The sequence below is a fragment of the Haliotis rufescens genome, unplaced genomic scaffold (genome assembly GCF_023055435.1).
Source record: "Haliotis rufescens isolate VD_foot unplaced genomic scaffold, xgHalRufe1.0.p SCAF_10, whole genome shotgun sequence".
Lineage (NCBI taxonomy): Eukaryota > Metazoa > Mollusca > Gastropoda > Lepetellida > Haliotidae > Haliotis > Haliotis rufescens.
The window spans coordinates 36449187-36473714 of NW_025963780.1; the positions used below are offsets into that span (position 1 = coordinate 36449187).

The 24528-nt window shown below is 47.2% G+C and overlaps 1 protein-coding gene across 1 annotated transcript in view; it reads right to left on the bottom strand.

Annotated features, from left to right (window-relative positions):
- Window positions 1-791: 791 nt before the first annotated feature.
- LOC124131109 (E3 ubiquitin-protein ligase UBR3-like) overlaps window positions 792-24528 on the bottom strand; it is a 71010-nt gene continuing 47273 nt past the window's right edge. Inside the window, exons 26-37 of the mRNA XM_048390108.1 lie at window positions 24053-24253; window positions 23329-23462; window positions 22945-23030; window positions 22171-22285; window positions 20598-20695; window positions 19908-20026; window positions 18967-19065; window positions 16793-16918; window positions 6200-6403; window positions 5074-5283; window positions 4093-4232; window positions 792-2698 (exon numbers count right to left, since the gene is read on the bottom strand). Coding sequence (XP_048246065.1) covers window positions 2581-2698; window positions 4093-4232; window positions 5074-5283; window positions 6200-6403; window positions 16793-16918; window positions 18967-19065; window positions 19908-20026; window positions 20598-20695; window positions 22171-22285; window positions 22945-23030; window positions 23329-23462; window positions 24053-24253 — 1650 coding nt within the window. The 3' untranslated portion in view covers window positions 792-2580. The remainder of the gene's footprint in view (window positions 2699-4092; window positions 4233-5073; window positions 5284-6199; window positions 6404-16792; window positions 16919-18966; window positions 19066-19907; window positions 20027-20597; window positions 20696-22170; window positions 22286-22944; window positions 23031-23328; window positions 23463-24052; window positions 24254-24528) is intronic.

The window sequence follows — 24528 nt, forward strand, 5'->3', positions numbered from 1 at the left end:
AGCAATATACCAGCTATATGACGGCAGTTATGTGAGTGAGTTGGGTTTAACACCACTATTAGCTGTATTGCAGTTATATCACGGCGTGTCAGCTTAACGTGGGAAGTGATGCAGGTCTCAGACGTTTACCACCTTGGTGAAACCCACGAGCACTGGTACGGTGCTGACAAGCCTAGAAACATAATTGGATTTCAAACCCACGTGTGAGTGAGCAGTGAGTGAGTCAGTTTGCGAGTGAGTGTGAATTGGGTTATCACCACTTGGATCAGTACGTCAGTTTACATGTCATTTACATCAAGGCCAGTGTCGGGAAATTAGAGGCATCCTGGTATCCTCTAGATTTATTGCTGCAGTGTTTCAATCTACGGCCCCTAATTATTCAACTTTAACATTAGGGTATTGACAAGGGCCCATTGACTTTCAGACTTAAGTTTGAACACTAAAGGTGGGTCAGCTTGATTTGGGCGGAAAACCCAAAGTGACAGTTTTTAGACATTTACCAATTTGGTGAAATCCACAAGCTCTGTGTAGTACTGACAAACAAATTACTGTATTCTACGTAAGGCGCTCTCAAAATTAGAAATAGGGGTCTCTTATTAGAATAAAAAAAATTGTGAAAGAGTTGAAAGATCGAAAATTTTGTGGTTTATGCTGACAGCCTGAAATTAGACAAAAGAAATGTTTGTGCGTATCATACACAAGAGATATATTTTTCCAGAATTTAATTGCCCGTAATTTAGGGTGCATATAACACACAAGTGAGTATTGTACACGAATAAATAAGTCTTGTGTACATTCATCATTCGGAAGGGTGTTAATTGGGATTGTTCACTAGCCAATAAATTAGCAAATATTGCCGTGGGCACTTATTAGAGCGGGGCACTTATTACGTCAAATACGGTATCATTTTTAGAAGTCGCCCCATGAAGGGAGAATCAAAAACTACTACTCCTTCACAAACAGACCCCTAGTCAACACAGATGGTTTGTCTGTATGTCCAATATGGTTAAAATAACAACAGCGTAAAATACAACTCGGGACATCTATATTTCTTATTGATAATGTTAAGTAGGCATTTGTTTTCAATACTTCATGAGCATGTGTATACGAGCCTGTGAAGTATTGACGATTGAATAAGTTAAGTAGAACTAATATTTCTTTCTGAATGTGAAATATCAGTGGTGTTTGGTAAAACTAAAACTAAACATTTTACCTGTTGTGGAAATAAGAGGGGTACAACTTGCAAAAATAAAACGTGGCTGTGAAAAAAATGAAATATAATGGCATTCCAATAAATAAATTGCAAGATGAAACTGATTCTAAATTTACAAGGATGCCTAAATAATTCCTGGCATTTTCTTGTCAATTCCCCGTCTGCTCCATCAGAAAAACAAAAACGTCAGTTCATAAGGGGAGGTAATCCACAACAAAGCAGGAGATAACATCCCCAAAACAGAGAAATTCTTCCTTCAGCCAAATGGTAACATTCATCAACACAGAATAAGAACGAGAGTGACTTGGGTTTAAAGCCGCTTTGAACAGTATTTCACAGGGATTTACCAAAGCAAAATCCTGCATCTAGACTAAACCTTAGTCTCTGAAAATATATAATTTTGATAGAAACAAATAACTCCATTTGAATTAAAAAGGCACCCCAGTGAGAAGTGGAAAACCTAGACTTGCTTCATTTAGAGCATTTGCATTACAGAAAGGGCTGGACAAAAGGGAAAATAATATGGTTCAGAGACTGAGAGACAGACTTTCCTGCATCCTATACGCATCAGTAGTAAAGACTACAGAGTACATCCACATAGAGGCAGAATTGTTTATCATGTTTAGGAATGAATGCTGCTATTTCACAAAATTCTGCATGAAATCATTAAACAAATACCATGCACAGTCAAATGCATCATGATCTTCTAGTGATGGCACTTGTAGATTAGTTTTGTAGGAGAGCTCCATATCTATGTTCAACTAACAGTCTGTGCGTGCATGCACAATACATCTCTTGTGGCAGAGTACTGTCTCAATTCTTGCCATTTCTCTGGGATCCCTCTTTGAACCTGGGACTCCTAGAATTCAAAGCTTTGAGTCCCCTAGACCCACCAAATAAATAACCCAGGTAAATCAGTTCTATCACGGCATGTCAGCTAATGCTGGAAAGTCCAAACTAAATCAGATCCTAGACGTTCACCACTTCGTGAAACTTGATCACAGATTCCTGGTCCAAAAAAATCACACTATTGTACTGATTCCTTATTCTATTGGAAAAGACATTTTTGTCCCATAGGTATTCATAGTGATTCAGCAATTGCTGAATGAAAATATGTAATATGGAAACAGAATTATTACTCTTACAATTATATGTAAAAGACATTACAATATTAGATGAAAGTAGTGTATTTTGAAGAAAATGAATGACATACTATATACGAAGTTATATTTCCCTAAACACATAAAGCCATTAAGTACCGGGAAAGGCCAAGTTGCCACCCGAGTGGAGGCAGGTGAAGGGGTGAGAGTCTGAGACAGGTGGATGGACGTTACAGCAACAATCAGTGCAGGCTGGGAGTTGTAGCCCTAGAGCCTGTCTCGGTGCCAGATCCACTTCTTGCACACTCGGTCAAAGCTGTGAGACAACCACTGCTCCTGGAGTAGCTCATACCGCTCCTTGCTGAGGTACAGGGGCTTGCCTCGTCTGAAACAGTCACAATACCAGTAAGTGAGAGAGTGAGTGGATGTGTTGTTCATGGCAGCCTGTCAATATAATCCAGTCTGAACCAGCAAAACCAGTGACTGAAGGTGGGGTGAGGTGAGGTGAGGTGAGGTGAGGTGAGGTGAGGTGAGGTGAGGTGAGGTGAGGTGAAATTGGGTTTAACGTCGCGTCCAAGATTATTTCACTTTTATTGCGACATGCATGCACGTGTGTGGCTGTGTGGCTGTGTGGGTGAGTGATGCCTATTTATAGTGCTAGCCCACTGAGATACCATGCCACAGTTTTACATAAATACCCCACTCAGACACAGTATACTGATTCCGAGCCGACCAGTCCTTGTTTTGGCCCCTTAATGCTGAGCGCCAGACAGGGTAACAACAAATACCATCTTGTAACGTCTATTGGTATGACACGGCCGGGGATCAAACCCCGGACCTTCCGCCCACGGAGGCGGTCAGTGACTGAAGGAATGAGCATCAAGTACGATGACACACAATAAGGATTTATCTCGAAATAAAGTGCCCTTGGCAGGCAAATTTGGAATGAAATATTATTTTGTTAAGAATTGGAAAGTTTAGACATTTTGTATTTTGTCGTTGCATTCAAAGCAATAATTTAATAAGCATAACATCCCCATCCTCTTCAGTGGTCCTGTTATCAGTGAAAAGTCATCGATACAAAGTCATAACAACATTACTTAAACGAAATTAATTTGGAATTTTCTTGATTTTTTAGAAAGCTAAATGACATTTGCTGCAGAGTTTAGGCTGAATATCGGCCTTGAAACAGGTCGAGATATATCCCTGCACAATCAGCCAAATCACACATAATGTCCTCACAGTCCCCTCCGTGGTCATCTCTCATGAGTGAGTGAGTATGGTTTTACGCCACTTTTAGCAATATTCCAGCAATATCACGGCGGGGGACACCAGAAATGGGCTTCACACATTGTACCCATGTCGGGAATCGAACCCCGGTTTTCGGCGTGACGAGCGAACGCTTTAACCACTAGGCTACCCGACCGCCCCCATCTCTCATGACAAGCATGAGCCACTGTAGGCCTAGTCTAACCCTAAAACCCCACAGGGTACATTCATACTGTTCCCTGAAGAAAATGTTCGATGTAACTGAAAGAGTTGGGCATAAAGCTACTTGGAATGGTACTTAAGTAATATCACTGTATGTCGTCTTAATGTGGAATGAATGCTCAAAGAGAAGCAGAACGTAGAATGTAGGCATGGCGTTGACAAACCAAGGCTCATTATTGGACCTATGATCAGCAGATCCTGGTACAGTTAAGGGATGCAACTCTTCACAGCATGGTGTTACCTGAAACAACATAACAAGATCGCCAACTAGGCTCTGGATCGACTTACTTGAGATCTCTATCCTCCTCCCCATGCTCGTCCAGGAACACAGACCCCCACAACGTTGCCCGGGGGCCGCGGATGACGATGATGACGCTGGAGTTGACCAAGAGGAAGATGCCGATTCCTCCTCCACAAGTTATGGAATGCTGTGGAGAGAGGGATGTGATGAGAGTGTTGTTTCATGAGAGAGGGATGTCAAGAGAGTCATAGTAGAGGGATGTGATGAGAGAGGGCTTTCATGAGAGAAGGATGTCATGAGAGAGTTGTGTCAAGAGAGTGGGGTTATGATAGAGGTGTGTCAAGAGAGAGGAGTCATGGTAGATGTGTGTCAAGAGAGAGAGGAGTGTTGAGAGAGGTGTGTGTCAAGAGAGAGGAGTCATGGTAGAGGTGTGTCAAGATAGAGGTGTGTCAAGAATGAGGGATGTCAAGGGAGATGTGTGTCAAGAGAGAGGAGTGTCAAGAGTGAGGTGTTTCAAGAGAGAGGAGTCATGGTAGAGGTGTGTCAAGATAGAGGTGTGTCAAGAATGAGGGATGTCAAGGGAGATGTGTGTCAAGAGAGAGGAGTGTCATGCAAGAGGTGTGTCAAGAGAGAGGAATCATGGTAGATGTGTGTCAAGAGAGAGGAGTGTCGAGTGAGGTGTGTGTCAAGAGAGAGGAGTCATGGTAGAGATGTGTCAAGATAGAGGTGTGTCAAGAATGAGGGATGTCAAGGGAGATGTGTGTCAAGAGAGAGGAGTGTCATGCAAGAGGTGTGTCAAGAGAGAGGAGTCATAGTAGAGGTGTGTCAAGATAGAGGTGTATCAAGATAGAGGTGTATCAAGAGATAGGAGTCATGGAAGATGGTGTCATGAGAGTGAGACAATATGATTGAGGATTGAGAGAGGCTTGTCATGAGATGCATGACATCATAGAGTGGATGTCATAAGAGGGGATCTCAGAAGAGGGAGCTTCTTACCAGCTTCAGGTTTAACACCAGGCTGAACCTACCTGAACACACTCGTACACCATGCCTTCTTTACAGCAGTTGTCACGGAAACAGAGGAAGTGTCCGCACATGAGGCAGATGGTTGGGTCGCGGGGCACCTTGTTGCACACTGCACACTGTTTGTTGCGATACGTCTGGAATATCTTGTAGTACTGCGCTGGCAGCTCCACCAGTCGCGGCGTGAACCACGTCGGCTGCTTTACCAGGAAGAACTGGACAGACAAATCACATACTGGCATACTGGGACACAGTAACGCTAAATATTGTCTACTCAGAGTAAATTCCAGCTGGCAAAGACTCAAATTTAATATTCATACAATGATCCATGACTTAACATGACAAGTATGGGGTAGTGGCAACCTCTTTTAACCCAGTGAGTGAGTGAGTGAGTTGGGTTTAATGTCACTTTGAACATAATTCCAGTCATATCACAGCGTGTCAGCTTTATGTGGGAGGAAAGCTTAAAGTGACACAGGTCTCAGATATTTACCACTTTGGTGAAACCTGCGGGTATGGGTGCGGTGTTGGCAAACCTAGAAACATAATCAGGGTGAACAGATTCAAACCCACATAGAAATCATAGATTTCCATCACGCCCAATTGTACACAGCGAATTGTGGCACCTCAGACAACTGGGCTACCTGTGTCCCCTTTTCTGACCCTGAATCCCCACTTGGCTGCTAGTTTACATACGGATCCCACTGTACATTCCCTATCGATAAACCTTACTCATTAAAGCAGTCGACCCGTAAAGATCCATGTTAGAATAGGCCTTCAGCAACCCATGCTTGCCGTAAAAGGCGACTATGCTTGTTGTAAGAGGCGAGCAACAGGATCGGGTGGTCAGGCTCGCTGATTTGGTTGATGCATGTATCCCAAATACGTAGATAGATGCTCATGATATCAATCACTGGATTGTCTAGTCCAGGCTTGATTATTTACAGACCACTGCCATATAGCTGGAATATTACTGAGTGCAGCGTTAATCAGAAAACAGACAAAGAAACAAACAAACATTTAAGCAGTCAACTTGATAATTCATATCGCCATTGGCCTCATCATGAAATATGGAAGCAAGAAGCTTGGCTAGTGAATACTGCATCAATGACAGGCCATCTGAAAACTCACTTTCCCCTCGACAGGTCTCATGCCGATGAAGTTGAGGAGGTCTGTACACCAGGCCCTGGTCAGCTTAAGGGGCTCGCTGACCGCCCAACTCACACAGGCTGTTGTGTTCACCTCCCTGGCCCCTGCCCCTGCTGCCGCCCCCGCCTTGCTCTGGTTCTTCTGTAGGCCCAGGTAGGAACTCAGGAACTGGAACTCCCACTGGTCCTGGTAAAAGTAAAAAGTAAAAAGTAGATGTTAGACTAGTCAGTAGGTAAACAGTAGATGTTGGACTAGTCAGTAGGTAAACAGTAGATGTTGGACTAGTCAGTACGTAAACAGTAGATGTTGGACTAGTCAGTAGGTAAACAGTAGATGTTGGACTAGTCAGTAGGTAAACAGTAGATGTTGGACTAGTCAGTAGGTAAACAGTAGATGTTGGACTAGTCAGTAGGTAAACAGTAGATGTTAGACTAGTCAGTAGGTAAACAGTAGATGTTGGACTAGTCAGTAGGTAAACAGTAGATGTTGGACTAGTCAGTAGGTAAACAGTAGATGTTGGACTAGTCAGTAGGTAAACAGTAGATGTTAGACTAGTCAGTAGGTAAACAGTAGATGTTGGACTAGTCAGTAGGTAAACAGTAGATGTTGGACTAGTCAGTAGGTAAACAGTAGATGCTCGACTAGTCAGTAGGTAAACAGTAGATGTTGGACTAGTCAGTAGGTAAACAGTAGATGTTGGACTAGTCAGTAGGTAAACAGTAGATGTTAGACTAGTCAGTAGGTAAACAGTAGATGTTTGACTAGTCAGTAGGTAAACAGTAGATGTTAGACTAGTCAGTAGGTAAACAGTAGATGTTGGACTAGTCAGTAGGTAAACAGTAGATGTTGGACTAGTCAGTAGGGAAACAGTAGATGTTGGACTAGTCAGTAGGTAAACAGTAGATGTTAGACTAGTCAGTAGGTAAACAGTAGATGTTGAACTAGTCAGTAGGTAAACAGTAGATGTTGGACTAGTCAGTAGGAAAACAATATAAAGATGGTTTAATTTGGAACAGAATATATACTTATTATGGTAATAAGTCATTCGGAACCGGTATCTGACAGACAATAAGATTTTATACAAATGTTTTGGTCATATCAAGAAACCTGAGAAAACATCAAAATGGTTGAAAAATGATTAATATGAAGTCAACGTGCAACATGTAGCAGTTAATGTGACTTGTCTGCACAGTCTGAAAGATCAAGTGTATTTCAGTGGTGAGTCAACCTCCAGGAGAGTGTCCCTGTAAATCACACCCACCTGTGTTGACTAGTCTCCAGGAGAGTGGCCCCCTAAATCACACCCTCCTGTGTTGACTAGTCTCCAGGAGAGTGGCCCCCTTAATCACACCCTCCTGTGTTGACTAGTCTCCAGGAGAGTGGCCCCCTAAATCACACCCACCTGTGTTGACTAGTCTCCAGGGGAGTGTCCCCCTAAATCACACTCACCTGTGTTGAGTCAATCTCCAGGAGAGTGCCCCCTAAATCACACCCACCTGTGTTGAGTCAATCTCCAGGAGAGTGCCCCCTAAATCACACCCACCTGTGTTGACTAGTCTCCAGGAGAGAGGCCCCTAAATCACACCCACCTGTGTTGAGTCAATCTCCAGGAGAGTGCCCCCCTATGCACCCACCTGTGTTGAGTCAATCTCCAGGAGAGTGGCCCCCTAAATCACACCCACCTGTGTTGAGTCAATCTCCAGGAGAGTGGCCCCTAAATCACACCCACCTGTGTTGACTAGTCTCCAGGAGAGTGGCCCCCTAAATCACACCCTCCTGTGTTGACCAGTCTCCAGGAGAGTGGCCCCCTAAATCACACCCACCTGTGTTGACTAGTCTCCAGGAGAGTGCCCCCCTAAATCACACTCACCTGTGTTGAGTCAATCTCCAGGAGAGTGGCCCCCTAAATCACACCCACCTGTGTTGACTAGTCTCCAGGGGAGTGTCCCCCTAAATCACACTCACCTGTGTTGAGTCAATCTCCAGGAGAGTGCCCCCTAAATCACACCCACCTGTGTTGAGTCAATCTCCAGGAGAGTGGCCCCCTAAATCACACCCACCTGTGTTGACTAGTCTCCAGGAGAGTGGCCCCTAAATCACACCCACCTGTGTTGAGTCAATCTCCAGGAGAGTGCCCCCCTATGCACCCACCTGTGTTGAGTCAATCTCCAGGAGAGTGGCCCCCTAAATCACACCCACCTGTGTTGAGTCAATCTCCAGGAGAGTGGCCCCTAAATCACACCCACCTGTGTTGACTAGTCTCCAGGAGAGTGGCCCCCTAAATCACACCCTCCTGTGTTGACCAGTCTCCAGGAGAGTGGCCCCCTAAATCACACCCACCTGTGTTGACTAGTCTCCAGGAGAGTGCCCCCCTAAATCACACTCACCTGTGTTGAGTCAATCTCCAGGAGAGTGGCCCCCTAAATCACACCCACCTGTGTTGACTAGTCTCCAGGAGAGTGTCCCCCTAAATCACACTCACCTGTGTTGAGTCAATCTCCAGGAGAGTGCCCCCTAAATCACACCCACCTGTGTTGAGTCAATCTCCAGGAGAGTGCCCCCTAAATCACACCCACCTGTGTTGACTAGTCTCCAGGAGAGTGGCCCCCTAAATCACACCCACCTGTGTTGAGTCAATCTCCAGGAGAGTGCCCCCCTATGCACCCACCTGTGTTGAGTCAATCTCCAGGAGAGTGGCCCCCTAAATCACACCCACCTGTGTTGACTAGTCTCCAGGAGAGTGTCCCCCTAAATCACACTCACCTGTGTTGAGTCAATCTCCAGGAGAGTGCCCCCTAAATCACACCCACCTGTGTTGAGTCAATCTCCAGGAGAGTGCCCCCTAAATCACACCCACCTGTGTTGACTAGTCTCCAGGAGAGTGGCCCCCTAAATCACACCCACCTGTGTTGAGTCAATCTCCAGGAGAGTGCCCCCCTATGCACCCACCTGTGTTGAGTCAATCTCCAGGAGAGTGGCCCCCCTAAATCACACCCACCTGTGTTGAGTCAATCTCCAGGAGAGTGGCCCCTAAATCACACCCACCTGTGTTGACTAGTCTCCAGGAGAGCGGCCCCCTAAATCACACCCACCTGTGTTGACTAGTCTCCAGGAGAGTGTCCCCCTAAATCACACCCACCTGTGTTGACTAGTCTCCAGGAGAGTGCCCCCCTAAATCACACTCACCTGTGTTGAGTCAATCTCCAGGAGAGTGGCCCCCTAAATCACACCCACCTGTGTTGAGTCAATCTCCAGGAGAGTGCCCCCTAAATCACACCCACCTGTGTTGACTAGTCTCCACGAGAGTGGCCCCCTAAATCACACCCACCTGTGTTGAGTCAATCTCCAGGAGAGTGCCCCCTAAATCACACCCACCTGTGTTGAGTCAATCTCCAGGAGAGTGCCCCCTAAATCACACCCACCTGTGTTGACTAGTCTCAAGGAGAGTGTCCCCCTAAATCACACCCACCTGTGTTGACTAGTCTCCAGGAGAGTGGCCCCCTAAATCACACCCTCCTGTGTTGACCAGTCTCCAGGAGAGTGGCCCCCTAAATCACACCCACCTGTGTTGACTAGTCTCCAGGAGAGTGCCCCCCTAAATCACACTCACCTGTGTTGAGTCAATCTCCAGGAGAGTGGCCCCCTAAATCACACCCACCTGTGTTGAGTCAATCTCCAGGAGAGTGCCCCCTAAATCACACCCACCTGTGTTGACTAGTCTCCAGGAGAGTGGCCCCCTAAATCACACCCACCTGTGTTGAGTCAATCTCCAGGAGAGTGCCCCCTAAATCACACCCACCTGTGTTGAGTCAATCTCCAGGAGAGTGCCCCCTAAATCACACCCACCTGTGTTGACTAGTCTCAAGGAGAGTGTCCCCCTAAATCACACCCACCTGTGTTGACTAGCCTCCAGGAGAGTGGCCCCCTAAATCACACCCTCCTGTGTTGACCAGTCTCCAGGAGAGTGGCCCCCTAAATCACACCCACCTGTGTTGACTAGTCTCCAGGAGAGTGCCCCCCTAAATCACACTCACCTGTGTTGAGTCAATCTCCAGGAGAGTGGCCCCTTAAATCACACCCACCTGTGTTGACTAGTCTCCAGGGGAGTGTCCCCCTAAATCACACTCACCTGTGTTGAGTCAATCTCCAGGAGAGTGCCCCCTAAATCACACCCACCTGTGTTGAGTCAATCTCCAGGAGAGTGCCCCCTAAATCACACCCACCTGTGTTGACTAGTCTCCAGGAGAGTGGCCCCTAAATCACACCCACCTGTGTTGAGTCAATCTCCAGGAGAGTGCCCCCCTATGCACCCACCTGTGTTGAGTCAATCTCCAGGAGAGTGGCCCCCTAAATCACACCCACCTGTGTTGAGTCAATCTCCAGGAGAGTGGCCCCTAAATCACACCCACCTGTGTTGACTAGTCTCCAGGAGAGTGGCCCCCTAAATCACACCCTCCTGTGTTGACCAGTCTCCAGGAGAGTGGCCCCCTAAATCACACCCACCTGTGTTGACTAGTCTCCAGGAGAGTGCCCCCCTAAATCACACTCACCTGTGTTGAGTCAATCTCCAGGAGAGTGGCCCCCTAAATCACACTCACCTGTGTTGAGTCAATCTCCAGGAGAGTGCCCCCTAAATCACACCCACCTGTGTTGAGTCAATCTCCAGGAGAGTGCCCCCTAAATCACACCCACCTGTGTTGACTAGTCTCCAGGAGAGTGGCCCCCTAAATCACACCCACCTGTGTTGAGTCAATCTCCAGGAGAGTGCCCCCCTATGCACCCACCTGTGTTGAGTCAATCTCCAGGAGAGTGGCCCCCTAAATCACACCCACCTGTGTTGACTAGTCTCCAGGAGAGTGTCCCCCTAAATCACACTCACCTGTGTTGAGTCAATCTCCAGGAGAGTGCCCCCTAAATCACACCCACCTGTGTTGAGTCAATCTCCAGGAGAGTGCCCCCTAAATCACACCCACCTGTGTTGACTAGTCTCCAGGAGAGTGGCCCCCTAAATCACACCCACCTGTGTTGAGTCAATCTCCAGGAGAGTGCCCCCCTATGCACCCACCTGTGTTGAGTCAATCTCCAGGAGAGTGGCCCCCCTAAATCACACCCACCTGTGTTGAGTCAATCTCCAGGAGAGTGGCCCCTAAATCACACCCACCTGTGTTGACTAGTCTCCAGGAGAGCGGCCCCCTAAATCACACCCACCTGTGTTGACTAGTCTCCAGGAGAGTGTCCCCCTAAATCACACCCACCTGTGTTGACTAGTCTCCAGGAGAGTGCCCCCCTAAATCACACTCACCTGTGTTGAGTCAATCTCCAGGAGAGTGGCCCCCTAAATCACACCCACCTGTGTTGAGTCAATCTCCAGGAGAGTGCCCCCTAAATCACACCCACCTGTGTTGACTAGTCTCCACGAGAGTGGCCCCCTAAATCACACCCACCTGTGTTGAGTCAATCTCCAGGAGAGTGCCCCCTAAATCACACCCACCTGTGTTGAGTCAATCTCCAGGAGAGTGCCCCCTAAATCACACCCACCTGTGTTGACTAGTCTCAAGGAGAGTGTCCCCCTAAATCACACCCACCTGTGTTGACTAGTCTCCAGGAGAGTGGCCCCCTAAATCACACCCTCCTGTGTTGACCAGTCTCCAGGAGAGTGGCCCCCTAAATCACACCCACCTGTGTTGACTAGTCTCCAGGAGAGTGCCCCCCTAAATCACACTCACCTGTGTTGAGTCAATCTCCAGGAGAGTGGCCCCCTAAATCACACCCACCTGTGTTGAGTCAATCTCCAGGAGAGTGCCCCCTAAATCACACCCACCTGTGTTGACTAGTCTCCAGGAGAGTGGCCCCCTAAATCACACCCACCTGTGTTGAGTCAATCTCCAGGAGAGTGCCCCCTAAATCACACCCACCTGTGTTGAGTCAATCTCCAGGAGAGTGCCCCCTAAATCACACCCACCTGTGTTGACTAGTCTCAAGGAGAGTGTCCCCCTAAATCACACCCACCTGTGTTGACTAGCCTCCAGGAGAGTGGCCCCCTAAATCACACCCTCCTGTGTTGACCAGTCTCCAGGAGAGTGGCCCCCTAAATCACACCCACCTGTGTTGACTAGTCTCCAGGAGAGTGCCCCCCTAAATCACACTCACCTGTGTTGAGTCAATCTCCAGGAGAGTGGCCCCTTAAATCACACCCACCTGTGTTGACTAGTCTCCAGGGGAGTGTCCCCCTAAATCACACTCACCTGTGTTGAGTCAATCTCCAGGAGAGTGCCCCCTAAATCACACCCACCTGTGTTGAGTCAATCTCCAGGAGAGTGCCCCCTAAATCACACCCACCTGTGTTGACTAGTCTCCAGGAGAGTGGCCCCTAAATCACACCCACCTGTGTTGAGTCAATCTCCAGGAGAGTGCCCCCCTATGCACCCACCTGTGTTGAGTCAATCTCCAGGAGAGTGGCCCCCTAAATCACACCCACCTGTGTTGAGTCAATCTCCAGGAGAGTGGCCCCTAAATCACACCCACCTGTGTTGACTAGTCTCCAGGAGAGTGGCCCCCTAAATCACACCCTCCTGTGTTGACCAGTCTCCAGGAGAGTGGCCCCCTAAATCACACCCACCTGTGTTGACTAGTCTCCAGGAGAGTGCCCCCCTAAATCACACTCACCTGTGTTGAGTCAATCTCCAGGAGAGTGGCCCCCTAAATCACACCCACCTGTGTTGACTAGTCTCCAGGAGAGTGTCCCCCTAAATCACACTCACCTGTGTTGAGTCAATCTCCAGGAGAGTGCCCCCTAAATCACACCCACCTGTGTTGAGTCAATCTCCAGGAGAGTGCCCCCTAAATCACACCCACCTGTGTTGACTAGTCTCCAGGAGAGTGGCCCCCTAAATCACACCCACCTGTGTTGAGTCAATCTCCAGGAGAGTGCCCCCCTATGCACCCACCTGTGTTGAGTCAATCTCCAGGAGAGTGGCCCCCCTAAATCACACCCACCTGTGTTGAGTCAATCTCCAGGAGAGTGGCCCCTAAATCACACCCACCTGTGTTGACTAGTCTCCAGGAGAGCGGCCCCCTAAATCACACCCACCTGTGTTGACTAGTCTCCAGGAGAGTGTCCCCCTAAATCACACCCACCTGTGTTGACTAGTCTCCAGGAGAGTGCCCCCCTAAATCACACTCACCTGTGTTGAGTCAATCTCCAGGAGAGTGGCCCCCTAAATCACACCCACCTGTGTTGAGTCAATCTCCAGGAGAGTGCCCCCTAAATCACACCCACCTGTGTTGACTAGTCTCCACGAGAGTGGCCCCCTAAATCACACCCACCTGTGTTGAGTCAATCTCCAGGAGAGTGCCCCCTAAATCACACCCACCTGTGTTGAGTCAATCTCCAGGAGAGTGCCCCCTAAATCACACCCACCTGTGTTGACTAGTCTCAAGGAGAGTGTCCCCCTAAATCACACCCACCTGTGTTGACTAGTCTCCAGGAGAGTGGCCCCCTAAATCACACCCTCCTGTGTTGACCAGTCTCCAGGAGAGTGGCCCCCTAAATCACACCCACCTGTGTTGACTAGTCTCCAGGAGAGTGCCCCCCTAAATCACACTCACCTGTGTTGAGTCAATCTCCAGGAGAGTGGCCCCCTAAATCACACCCACCTGTGTTGAGTCAATCTCCAGGAGAGTGCCCCCTAAATCACACCCACCTGTGTTGACTAGTCTCCAGGAGAGTGGCCCCCTAAATCACACCCACCTGTGTTGAGTCAATCTCCAGGAGAGTGCCCCCTAAATCACACCCACCTGTGTTGAGTCAATCTCCAGGAGAGTGCCCCCTAAATCACACCCACCTGTGTTGACTAGTCTCAAGGAGAGTGTCCCCCTAAATCACACCCACCTGTGTTGACTAGCCTCCAGGAGAGTGGCCCCCTAAATCACACCCTCCTGTGTTGACCAGTCTCCAGGAGAGTGGCCCCCTAAATCACACCCACCTGTGTTGACTAGTCTCCAGGAGAGTGCCCCCCTAAATCACACTCACCTGCGTTGAGTCAATCTCCAGGAGAGTGGCCCCTTAAATCACACCCACCTGTGTTGACTAGTCTCCAGGGGAGTGTCCCCCTAAATCACACTCACCTGTGTTGAGTCAATCTCCAGGAGAGTGCCCCCTAAATCACACCCACCTGTGTTGAGTCAATCTCCAGGAGAGTGCCCCCTAAATCACACCCACCTGTGTTGACTAGTCTCCAGGAGAGTGGCCCCTAAATCACACCCACCTGTGTTGAGTCAATCTCCAGGAGAGTGCCCCCCTATGCACCCACCTGTGTTGAGTCAATCTCCAGGAGAGTGGCCCCCTAAATCACACCCACCTGTGTTGAGTCAATCTCCAGGAGAGTGGCCCCTAAATCACACCCACCTGTGTTGACTAGTCTCCAGGAGAGTGGCCCCCTAAATCACACCCTCCTGTGTTGACCAGTCTCCAGGAGAGTGGCCCCCTAAATCACACCCACCTGTGTTGACTAGTCTCCAGGAGAGTGCCCCCCTAAATCACACTCACCTGTGTTGAGTCAATCTCCAGGAGAGTGGCCCCCTAAATCACACCCACCTGTGTTGACTAGTCTCCAGGAGAGTGTCCCCCTAAATCACACTCACCTGTGTTGAGTCAATCTCCAGGAGAGTGCCCCCTAAATCACACCCACCTGTGTTGAGTCAATCTCCAGGAGAGTGCCCCCTAAATCACACCCACCTGTGTTGACTAGTCTCCAGGAGAGTGGCCCCCTAAATCACACCCACCTGTGTTGAGTCAATCTCCAGGAGAGTGCCCCCCTATGCACCCACCTGTGTTGAGTCAATCTCCAGGAGAGTGGCCCCCCTAAATCACACCCACCTGTGTTGAGTCAATCTCCAGGAGAGTGGCCCCTAAATCACACCCACCTGTGTTGACTAGTCTCCAGGAGAGCGGCCCCCTAAATCACACCCACCTGTGTTGACTAGTCTCCAGGAGAGTGTCCCCCTAAATCACACCCACCTGTGTTGACTAGTCTCCAGGAGAGTGCCCCCCTAAATCACACTCACCTGTGTTGAGTCAATCTCCAGGAGAGTGGCCCCCTAAATCACACCCACCTGTGTTGAGTCAATCTCCAGGAGAGTGCCCCCTAAATCACACCCACCTGTGTTGACTAGTCTCCACGAGAGTGGCCCCCTAAATCACACCCACCTGTGTTGAGTCAATCTCCAGGAGAGTGCCCCCTAAATCACACCCACCTGTGTTGAGTCAATCTCCAGGAGAGTGCCCCCTAAATCACACCCACCTGTGTTGACTAGTCTCAAGGAGAGTGTCCCCCTAAATCACACCCACCTGTGTTGACTAGTCTCCAGGAGAGTGGCCCCCTAAATCACACCCTCCTGTGTTGACCAGTCTCCAGGAGAGTGGCCCCCTAAATCACACCCACCTGTGTTGACTAGTCTCCAGGAGAGTGCCCCCCTAAATCACACTCACCTGTGTTGAGTCAATCTCCAGGAGAGTGGCCCCCTAAATCACACCCACCTGTGTTGAGTCAATCTCCAGGAGAGTGCCCCCTAAATCACACCCACCTGTGTTGACTAGTCTCCACGAGAGTGGCCCCCTAAATCACACCCACCTGTGTTGAGTCAATCTCCAGGAGAGTGCCCCCTAAATCACACCCACCTGTGTTGAGTCAATCTCCAGGAGAGTGCCCCCTAAATCACACCCACCTGTGTTGACTAGTCTCAAGGAGAGTGGCCCCCTAAATCACACCCACCTGTGTTGACTAGCCTCCAGGAGAGTGGCCCCCTAAATCACACCCTCCTGTGTTGACCAGTCTCCAGGAGAGTGGCCCCCTAAATCACACCCACCTGTGTTGACTAGTCTCCAGGAGAGTGCCCCCCTAAATCACACTCACCTGTGTTGAGTCAATCTCCAGGAGAGTGGCCCCCTAAATCACACCCACCTGTGTTGAGTCAATCTCCAGGAGAGTGCCCCCTAAATCACACCCACCTGTGTTGACTAGTCTCCACGAGAGTGGCCCCCTAAATCACACCCACCTGTGTTGAGTCAATCTCCAGGAGAGTGCCCCCTAAATCACACCCACCTGTGTTGAGTCAATCTCCAGGAGAGTGCCCCCTAAATCACACCCACCTGTGTTGACTAGTCTCCAGGAGAGTGTCCCCCTAAATCACACCCACCTGTGTTGACTAGTCTCCAGGAGAGTGGCCCCCTAAATCACACCCTCCTGTGTTGACCAGTCTCCAGGAGAGTGGCCCCCTAAATCACACCCACCTGTGTTGACTAGTCTCCAGGAGAGTGCCCCCCTAAATCACACTCACCTGTGTTGAGTCAATCTCCAGGAGAGTGGCCCCCTAAATCACACCCACCTGTGTTGAGTCAATCTCCAGGAGAGTGCCCCCTAAATCACACCCACCTGTGTTGACTAGTCTCCACGAGAGTGGCCCCCTAAATCACACCCACCTGTGTTGAGTCAATCTCCAGGAGAGTGCCCCCTAAATCACACCCACCTGTGTTGAGTCAATCTCCAGGAGAGTGGCCCCCTAAATCACACCCACCTGTGTGGAGTCTATCTCCAGGTCAAACAGATTGTGTTTGAGGAGAGCGGCCATCCTGAGAAAGGGGAGGCAGAACTCTTGTAGCGAGTCCTCCACGCTGTGAGGCGACCACACGCTCTGACAGATCTGTAACACAACATGCTCTCAACATTCCCACACTGTAAACATGTACCTCAACAACAATGACCAACTCCCTCTCCTGAAACTGGCCTCTGCAGAATGAGAAGAAATGTTTTTTGTTTTGTTTGTTATTTAACGCTGCACTCAGCAATATTCCAGCTATATGACGGCGATCTGTAAATAATCGAGTCTGGACCAGACAATCCAGTAATTGACATCATGAGCATCGATCCACGTAATTGGGATATGATGACATGCATCAACCAAGTCAGCAAGCCTGACCACCCGATCATGTTAGTGGCCTCTTATGACAAGCATAGTTGACTTTTACGCCAAGCATGGGTTGCTGAAGACCTATTCTAACCTGAAGAAATGTACTGCCATAATGCAAACTCTATGCTATCATCGATAAATCAAACTGTCACCACAGCAAAGTTTCTATTCGCTGTTTTGTGAATGAGCTTAAATATTTCCTCAGAAAGCAACTGGTATTTATGATTTTGTTCTCCGTCGGCCGAGTGTTAGATGGCAAGTGTCAATGCAGTTCCTGGTGTCAAATACTGCCTACAGTCACTGCTGGTATACTGTGGTATACTAACTTAACCATGAACACTGGTATAGCCTTCTACAATCCCCCCATCTACAGTCACTGCTGGTATACTGTGGTATACTAACTCAACCATGAACACTGGTATAGCCTTCTACAATCCCCCCGCCTACAGTCACTGCTGGTATACTGTGGTATACTAACTCAACCATGAACACTGGTATAGCCTTCTACAATCCCCCCATCTACACTCACGGCTGGTATACTAACTTAACCTGAACACTGGTATAGCCTCCTACAATCCCCCCGCCTACACTCACGGCTGGTATACTGTGGTATACTAACTTAACCATGAACACTGGTACAGCCTCCTACAATCCCCCCGCCTACAGTCACTGTTGGTATACTGTGGTATACTAACTTACCCATGAACACTGGTACAGCCTCCTACAATCCCCCCGCCTACACTCACGGCTGGTATACTGTGGTATACTAACTTAACCATGAACACTGGTATAGCCTTCTACAATCCCCCCGCCTACAGTCACTGCTGGTATACTGTGGTATACTAACTTGACCATGAACACTGGTATAGCCTTCTACAATCCCCCCATCTACACTCACGGCTGGTATACTAACTTAACATGAACACTGGTATAGCCTCCTACAATCCCCCCATCTACACTCACGGCTGGTATACTAACTTAACATGAACACTGGTATAGCCTCCTACAATCCACCCGCCTACACTCACGGCTGGTATACTAACTTAACCATGCACACTGGTATAGCCTCCTACAATCCCCCCGCCTACACTCACAGCTGGTATACTAACTTAACCTGAACACTGGTATAGCCTCCTACAATCCCCCCGTCTACACTCACGGCTGGTATACTAACTCAACCTGAACACTGGTATAGCCTCCTACAATCCCCCATCTACACTCACGGCTGGTATACTAACTTAACATGAACACTGGTATAGCCTCCTACAACCCCCAATCTACACTCACAGCTGGTATACTAACTTTACATGAACACTGGTATAGCCTCCTACAATCCCCCCGTCTACACTCACGGCTGGTATACTAACTTAACATGAATACTGGTATAGCCTCCTACAACCCCCCCATCTACACTCACGGCTGGTATACTAACTTAACCTGAACACTGGTATAGCCTCCTACAATCCCCCCGTCTACACTCACAGCTGGTATACTAACTTAACCTGAACACTGGTATAGCCTCCTTCAATCCCCCCGTCTACACTCACGGCTGGTATACTTACTTAACCTGAACACTGGTATAGCCTCCTACAATCCCCCATCTACACTCACGGCTGGTATACTAACTTAACCTGAACACTGGTATAGCCTCCTACAATCCCCCATCTACACTCACGGCTGGTATACTGTGGTATACTAACTTAACCATGAACACTGGTCTACACATACAGCTGGTATACTGTGGTATACTAACTTAACCATGAACACTGGTCTACACTCACGGCTGGTATACTGTGCTTGTCATCGTCTTCAAACAGCCGACTGAGGCTCAGCCTGGTAACAATGTGGCTCAGCATTCCCTCCATAGTTTCCACCGGCACCTGGAACACACGAATCAGGCGATAGTGTCACTCTACACTCGCTGACTTGGAATACAAATCTCTTGTCATGACATCGCTTATTTTGTCTCTTTAAAAACACTTGATCCCAGTACTTCATAAACAGATTTCTTTGAACTTGAATACAATTTATGGTAACAATCCCAATATGATAGTGGGATGTCAGTTTACATGTGTGGTTAATGGCAGCGCAGTTAATGTACTAAATATATGTGTGTTTGTGTGTGTGTGTGTGTCTGTATCTGTGTGTGTGTTTGTGTGTATGTCTTTATCTGTGTATATGTGTGCATATCTGTGTATGTGCATGTGCGTGTGTTTATCTGTGTATTTGCGTATGTGTGTGTGTGTGTGCGTCTGTATCTGTATGTGTGTGTCTGTGTATGTGTATGTGCATGTGTGTGAGTGTATCTGTGTCTGTGTGTGCATTTGCGTATATATGTGTGTGTCTGTATCTGTGTACGTGTGTGTATCTGCATGTGTATGTGTGTGTGTCTGTATCTGTGTGTGTATGTCTGTATCTGTGTACGTGTGTGTATCTGTGTACGTGTGTGTATCTGCATGTGTATGTGTGTGTGTCTGTATCTGTGTGTGTATGTCTGTATCTGTGTACGTGTGTGTATCTGTGTACGTGTGTGTATCTGCATGTGTATGTGTGTGTGTCTGTATCTGTGTGTGTATGTGCATGTGTGTGTGTCTGTATCTGTGTATGTGTGTGTGTATCTGTGTATGTGCATGTGCGTGTGTATCTGTGTGTGTGTGTGCGTGTGCGTGTGCGTGCGTGTGCATGCGTGCGTGCGTGCGTGCGTGCGTGGATGACAACTCACATGCTGGCCCTTCTTCCGCCACGCCTCCCGCTCCTCTGGGGTGAACTTACAGCTGATCACAGACATAGCTTGGATATATACAACATTGTACAACATTTGCACGAGGAAGTCAAAGTGTTCTGAAATGGAGAAAAATACAGCTACTACAACATACTGAGGTCAACATTATTCCCATGCTTTAAAACACAGATCTACAACAGAAGTGGCAGAATAGGGATAAGGGCTGACATGGTTTGAAATTATCTCTTTTTGCAAAGTAAACATATGTTACAACTAATAGTCTTTCAGATAGGAGTTTCAACTGTGTTGTGGAAAAATCCAACATTAAGACTCATCTATTCATTTTGTTTGTTTGTTTGTTGTGGTCCAGACAAACCACTGATTGACATGAGAATCGATCTACGTAATTGGGATTAAATGTGACAGTAGCCATCTCGGATTTGTATAAGTTGTTTCAAAGATGACAATAGTGATACATGGGCGATATTAATGCTTCAAAACATTATCCAGGTGGCTCTCAAATTTGCAGAATTTCAAGAACAGTGAAGTCTTTGTTGATGAGAAAATATATTTGAGTCACGGTTTTTAAATTAAATATCAAAGCAGAACAAATGTTACTGTCATGACAAGTCTCCTTAGTGAACTAAGGATTTTTACCCGCAACATCCCGAGACAGCTGATTTTACCTACCTTCTTTGATTGTTGCGGGGAGTGTCAGGATTAATTGAATAAGTAGAGATGTCGCATCCTTCAGCAAGAGTGGGACGTCTTTGTGGAACACAGATATGCTGGAAAATACAGTAATCATGTGACTGTCATGTGATTCTAGTGTTCATACTTTCAAGCCTATGGTTATCAGTATCTAATTCACAAGGACAGCCTCGTCTAAATAACAGTAAATTACTCAAAATGTTAACAGTTTGATTGGAGTTTCTGTGACAAGATGATTACACGTGCTTCCAACAGTTTTTATTTTTCACATTTTAGTCGCATTTTCGTACAGGGTTGCCAATGGTTACATTTTACATGCAAAAGGCAAAAATAATATAAAGTTGCTAAGACAGATCTCAAAAGCGTTGGCCTTCTTGTGAAATCATACAAATTAAAAAAATAAAATGTAGTTTTACAATAACTAAAAGAGGGACAATGCTCCTCTGTCTGTTACACATGTTCAGTATCGGTTTAGACTTTGTAATCAAGGCCCGGTTCCACAAAACGAACTTAGCACTACGACAACCATAACTTCCATTCTATAACCATCTTCCCAAGGCAACAGCGTTAACTCACTATAAAAGTCCAGTTTCCACCCTTGCCGAACAACGCTGGACTTCCAGATTTACATTTTGGCTGGTCTAACAAGTCTATGCATACTCAAATCAAAATCACGTAACAAAGTAGACATCCGGTTCGTAAACAACACGGATTTCAACATTTCGGGTGACTGCAGGATTTGCAATGCATGTGTACTGTCAACTGGGCGTTGACAGATATTTTGTTAATCTTTTCATGTTTTTAATCAAGGTCATAACAATGGACATAACTCCATAAAAGCCACTGGTGGTGCTACGAAAAATTCAAGAATACTTCGGCATGGGTAGAAAATGGACTTTATAGTCAGTTAATGCTCTTGCCTCGGGAAGATGTTCTCCAACATACACTTACGATAATCGTACTGCTAAGTAGGGCTGGGACGGTTAACTCGGGTACGGGTGGGTACTGAGTAGGACCCGGGTACCCACAGGACTACATGGACCCATGGCTAGTCACGTGATATATGGTTTAATGACAAAAATTATCTAGAACTCTATGGTTACGCTACAAGTCACTAATGATTGCATTTCTATTTGACCATGCACCCAATCCTTCTGACTTTTATATGTTTGAATAAAAATAAAACTTCAGTAAACTTCAGTGTATGCATGACCAGATACGTGTATCTAAATACATTTTGCCAGAGCTACGGTCAAACTTTTCCCAATCAGACAGTTTGTTCCTATCTCTTGTTGAGACCTACAGCGGGTACCTGGGTAGGGTTGGGTAATAGAGTGGTGGGTACTCGTCCCACACCTATTCCTCGACAACTTTGTAGAACAAGGTCCATTACATTGTGTGAAACTAAGACATTATTTATGTAATTAGGATGTTAATTTCTCTACGTAACTGTTAGTTAGATATACATAAAACAAATCAGTGTCTGAATCAAACATGGTGGGACTGTCAGTTTGCGAGAGTCTAGCTGACCTTTAAACACATTCATGCTTACCTTGTAGATTCTTCCGACAGCGTGACCCCCGTGATGTGGGCCCAGAGGTCGGTGTAGGGAGTGGGGCGCATGGTGAGGATCTTACTGTGCAGGCTCAGCACATGCATCAGGGGTACTGAAAGTGGCAAACACAGAAGTCTCCATGAATTTACTTGTTGGGCCCAAAAAATAATAGTCTTGGTTCATCATAAAGTCCTCCGCAAGTTTCGTTTGTATTTCCATTTAAAATTTTTATTAAAATCCTAATGCTTAAAAACAATGTGATCCAATAGGGCACACAGTTACTTCCCTTTACATGCACTCTGCTTTACTGCGCATCTCATGTTATGGTCATGGTGTCAATAGGAGTTTCTATGCTTCTTTATGTAGGGAGGCCCTTTCCCAGGCTGATGGTACACAACTGTTTATTTGGTTACATACTAATTTGAACAGCCAAAAATAAAAATAAAACACCGCCTGCCCGCACTCTATGTTTAAAAGTCATTGCCTGAGAACCAATTCTTTTTTTTCTTTAAGCCTTATTTACTGCACAAACACTTCCAATATATATGTCTCTGTTGAAGTAATTGTTTATTTGTTGTTTAACCCTGCACAGAACAATATTCCCAATACATTTGAGATTGGATCAGACAATTCAGTAGTGTACATAATAACCTCCCATGCTGCCGGGGTAAGATGACACACAATCAACCAGGTCACTGATTCAATTAGTTTTCTATGACAAAGAATAGAGTGGTGGGTGCTCACAGAGGCACCAGGAGGGTAGATACTCACAGAAACAGTTCTTCTTTGTGTAACCCTTGCCCTGCTGACTGTCCAGGGACCCCCCTCTTTGAAGGAGCTCGATTTCCAAATTGGTTCTGAAAACAATAGGAGTGACGATGTAAAACCACATGGCTTCTAAGATATCTGACCTGACGACATAGTAGACTAAATCCTCCCCACTGAACTGGAGACAGAGAAGACTGAACCCATCCCAATGAACTGGCAACAGAGATGACTAAAACCACCCCACTGAACTGGCAACAGAGAAGACTAAACCCACCCCACTGAACTGGCAACAGAGAAGACTAAACCCACCCCACTGAACTGGTGACAGAGAAGACTAAACCCTCCCCACTGAACTGGAGACAGAGCAGACTAAATCTTCCAGCTGACCTGGCAACAGAGCAGACGAAAAGCAGGACACTCTCCGAGGTCTGTGAGTGTGAGAAGACCTTGAATACTGCGTGCGTAGCATTCGTCAAATCCTCCATCACATTGCCCATCACCCGGGTCAGGTTGGCCGAACCCTGAAACAACAGATTACACTGGGCTACATGGGGGTCTTGGGGTGCTCATGGTATTCACTGAAATTGACATGGTTATTTTCTTTTGTCTGCTGTTGTATGGTGCAGTCAGCAATATTCCAGCTGTGTCAATCAGCCTGATAATAAACAGGCTTCATGCCATACAGTCAAACCTCTTTGTGTTCTGGTCCGTGAGAATTCCTTTCATATTTATCATCACTTATAGTCAGATCTGTTGAACTGGGTGTGTCGATTCCCGGTTGTCTCATTTGGGAGTCCAAAGTATCCAAATTAAGTAAAAAATTCCCCTGACGACACAAGCACTTCAAAACAAAAAATGGCGTCCATACACAAACAATCGGCAAACGTTCAACATTCAACTCACTTCACACACAAGTAACTGACCTCGATGCGATTGCCACAATTACATCAAAGGCATGGATGCTTTCTAAAATGATGGCGATATCCAATCGTGCTTAATTAACAAGCACACCTTACATCAAGGTGCAAGCTGATTACTGTATAGACATTGGCGCTGATGATATATTGTATCAAACGTAATTCAATTTAAATGCTCCAGTTGATTGACTTACCGGAGTTATGGGCCTTGTAACCATCATGTCCGCCAAGTCTCTGACCATGACCTCTGGGTCATGTGACACAGGTTTGACCAATGCCAGCTGGTTCTCGTCGGGCACGATCGGTACCACAGAGTTGGACAGCTGGCGACACAGGGGGCACCAGTACTCCCCCTTGCTGACCGCTAGCGGCTCGGGACGGTTCATGCTCTGAGACTACAGGAAAGACAAGGACGTTTAAGTGAGTGAGCGAGTCGGGTAGTTTATGACACTTATAACATCATATCAGTTATATCATGGCATGTCAGCTTGATGTGGAACGAAAGCAGGATGTTTAGGTGAGGTGAAATGGGGTTTAACGTCGCGTCCAAGATTATTGCACTTATATAGCGACGTGTATGTGTGTGTGTGTGTGGCTGCTTGTACTAGTCCGGACTGATGCCGATTTATAGTGCTAGCACACTGTGATACCATGCCACAGTTTAACATGA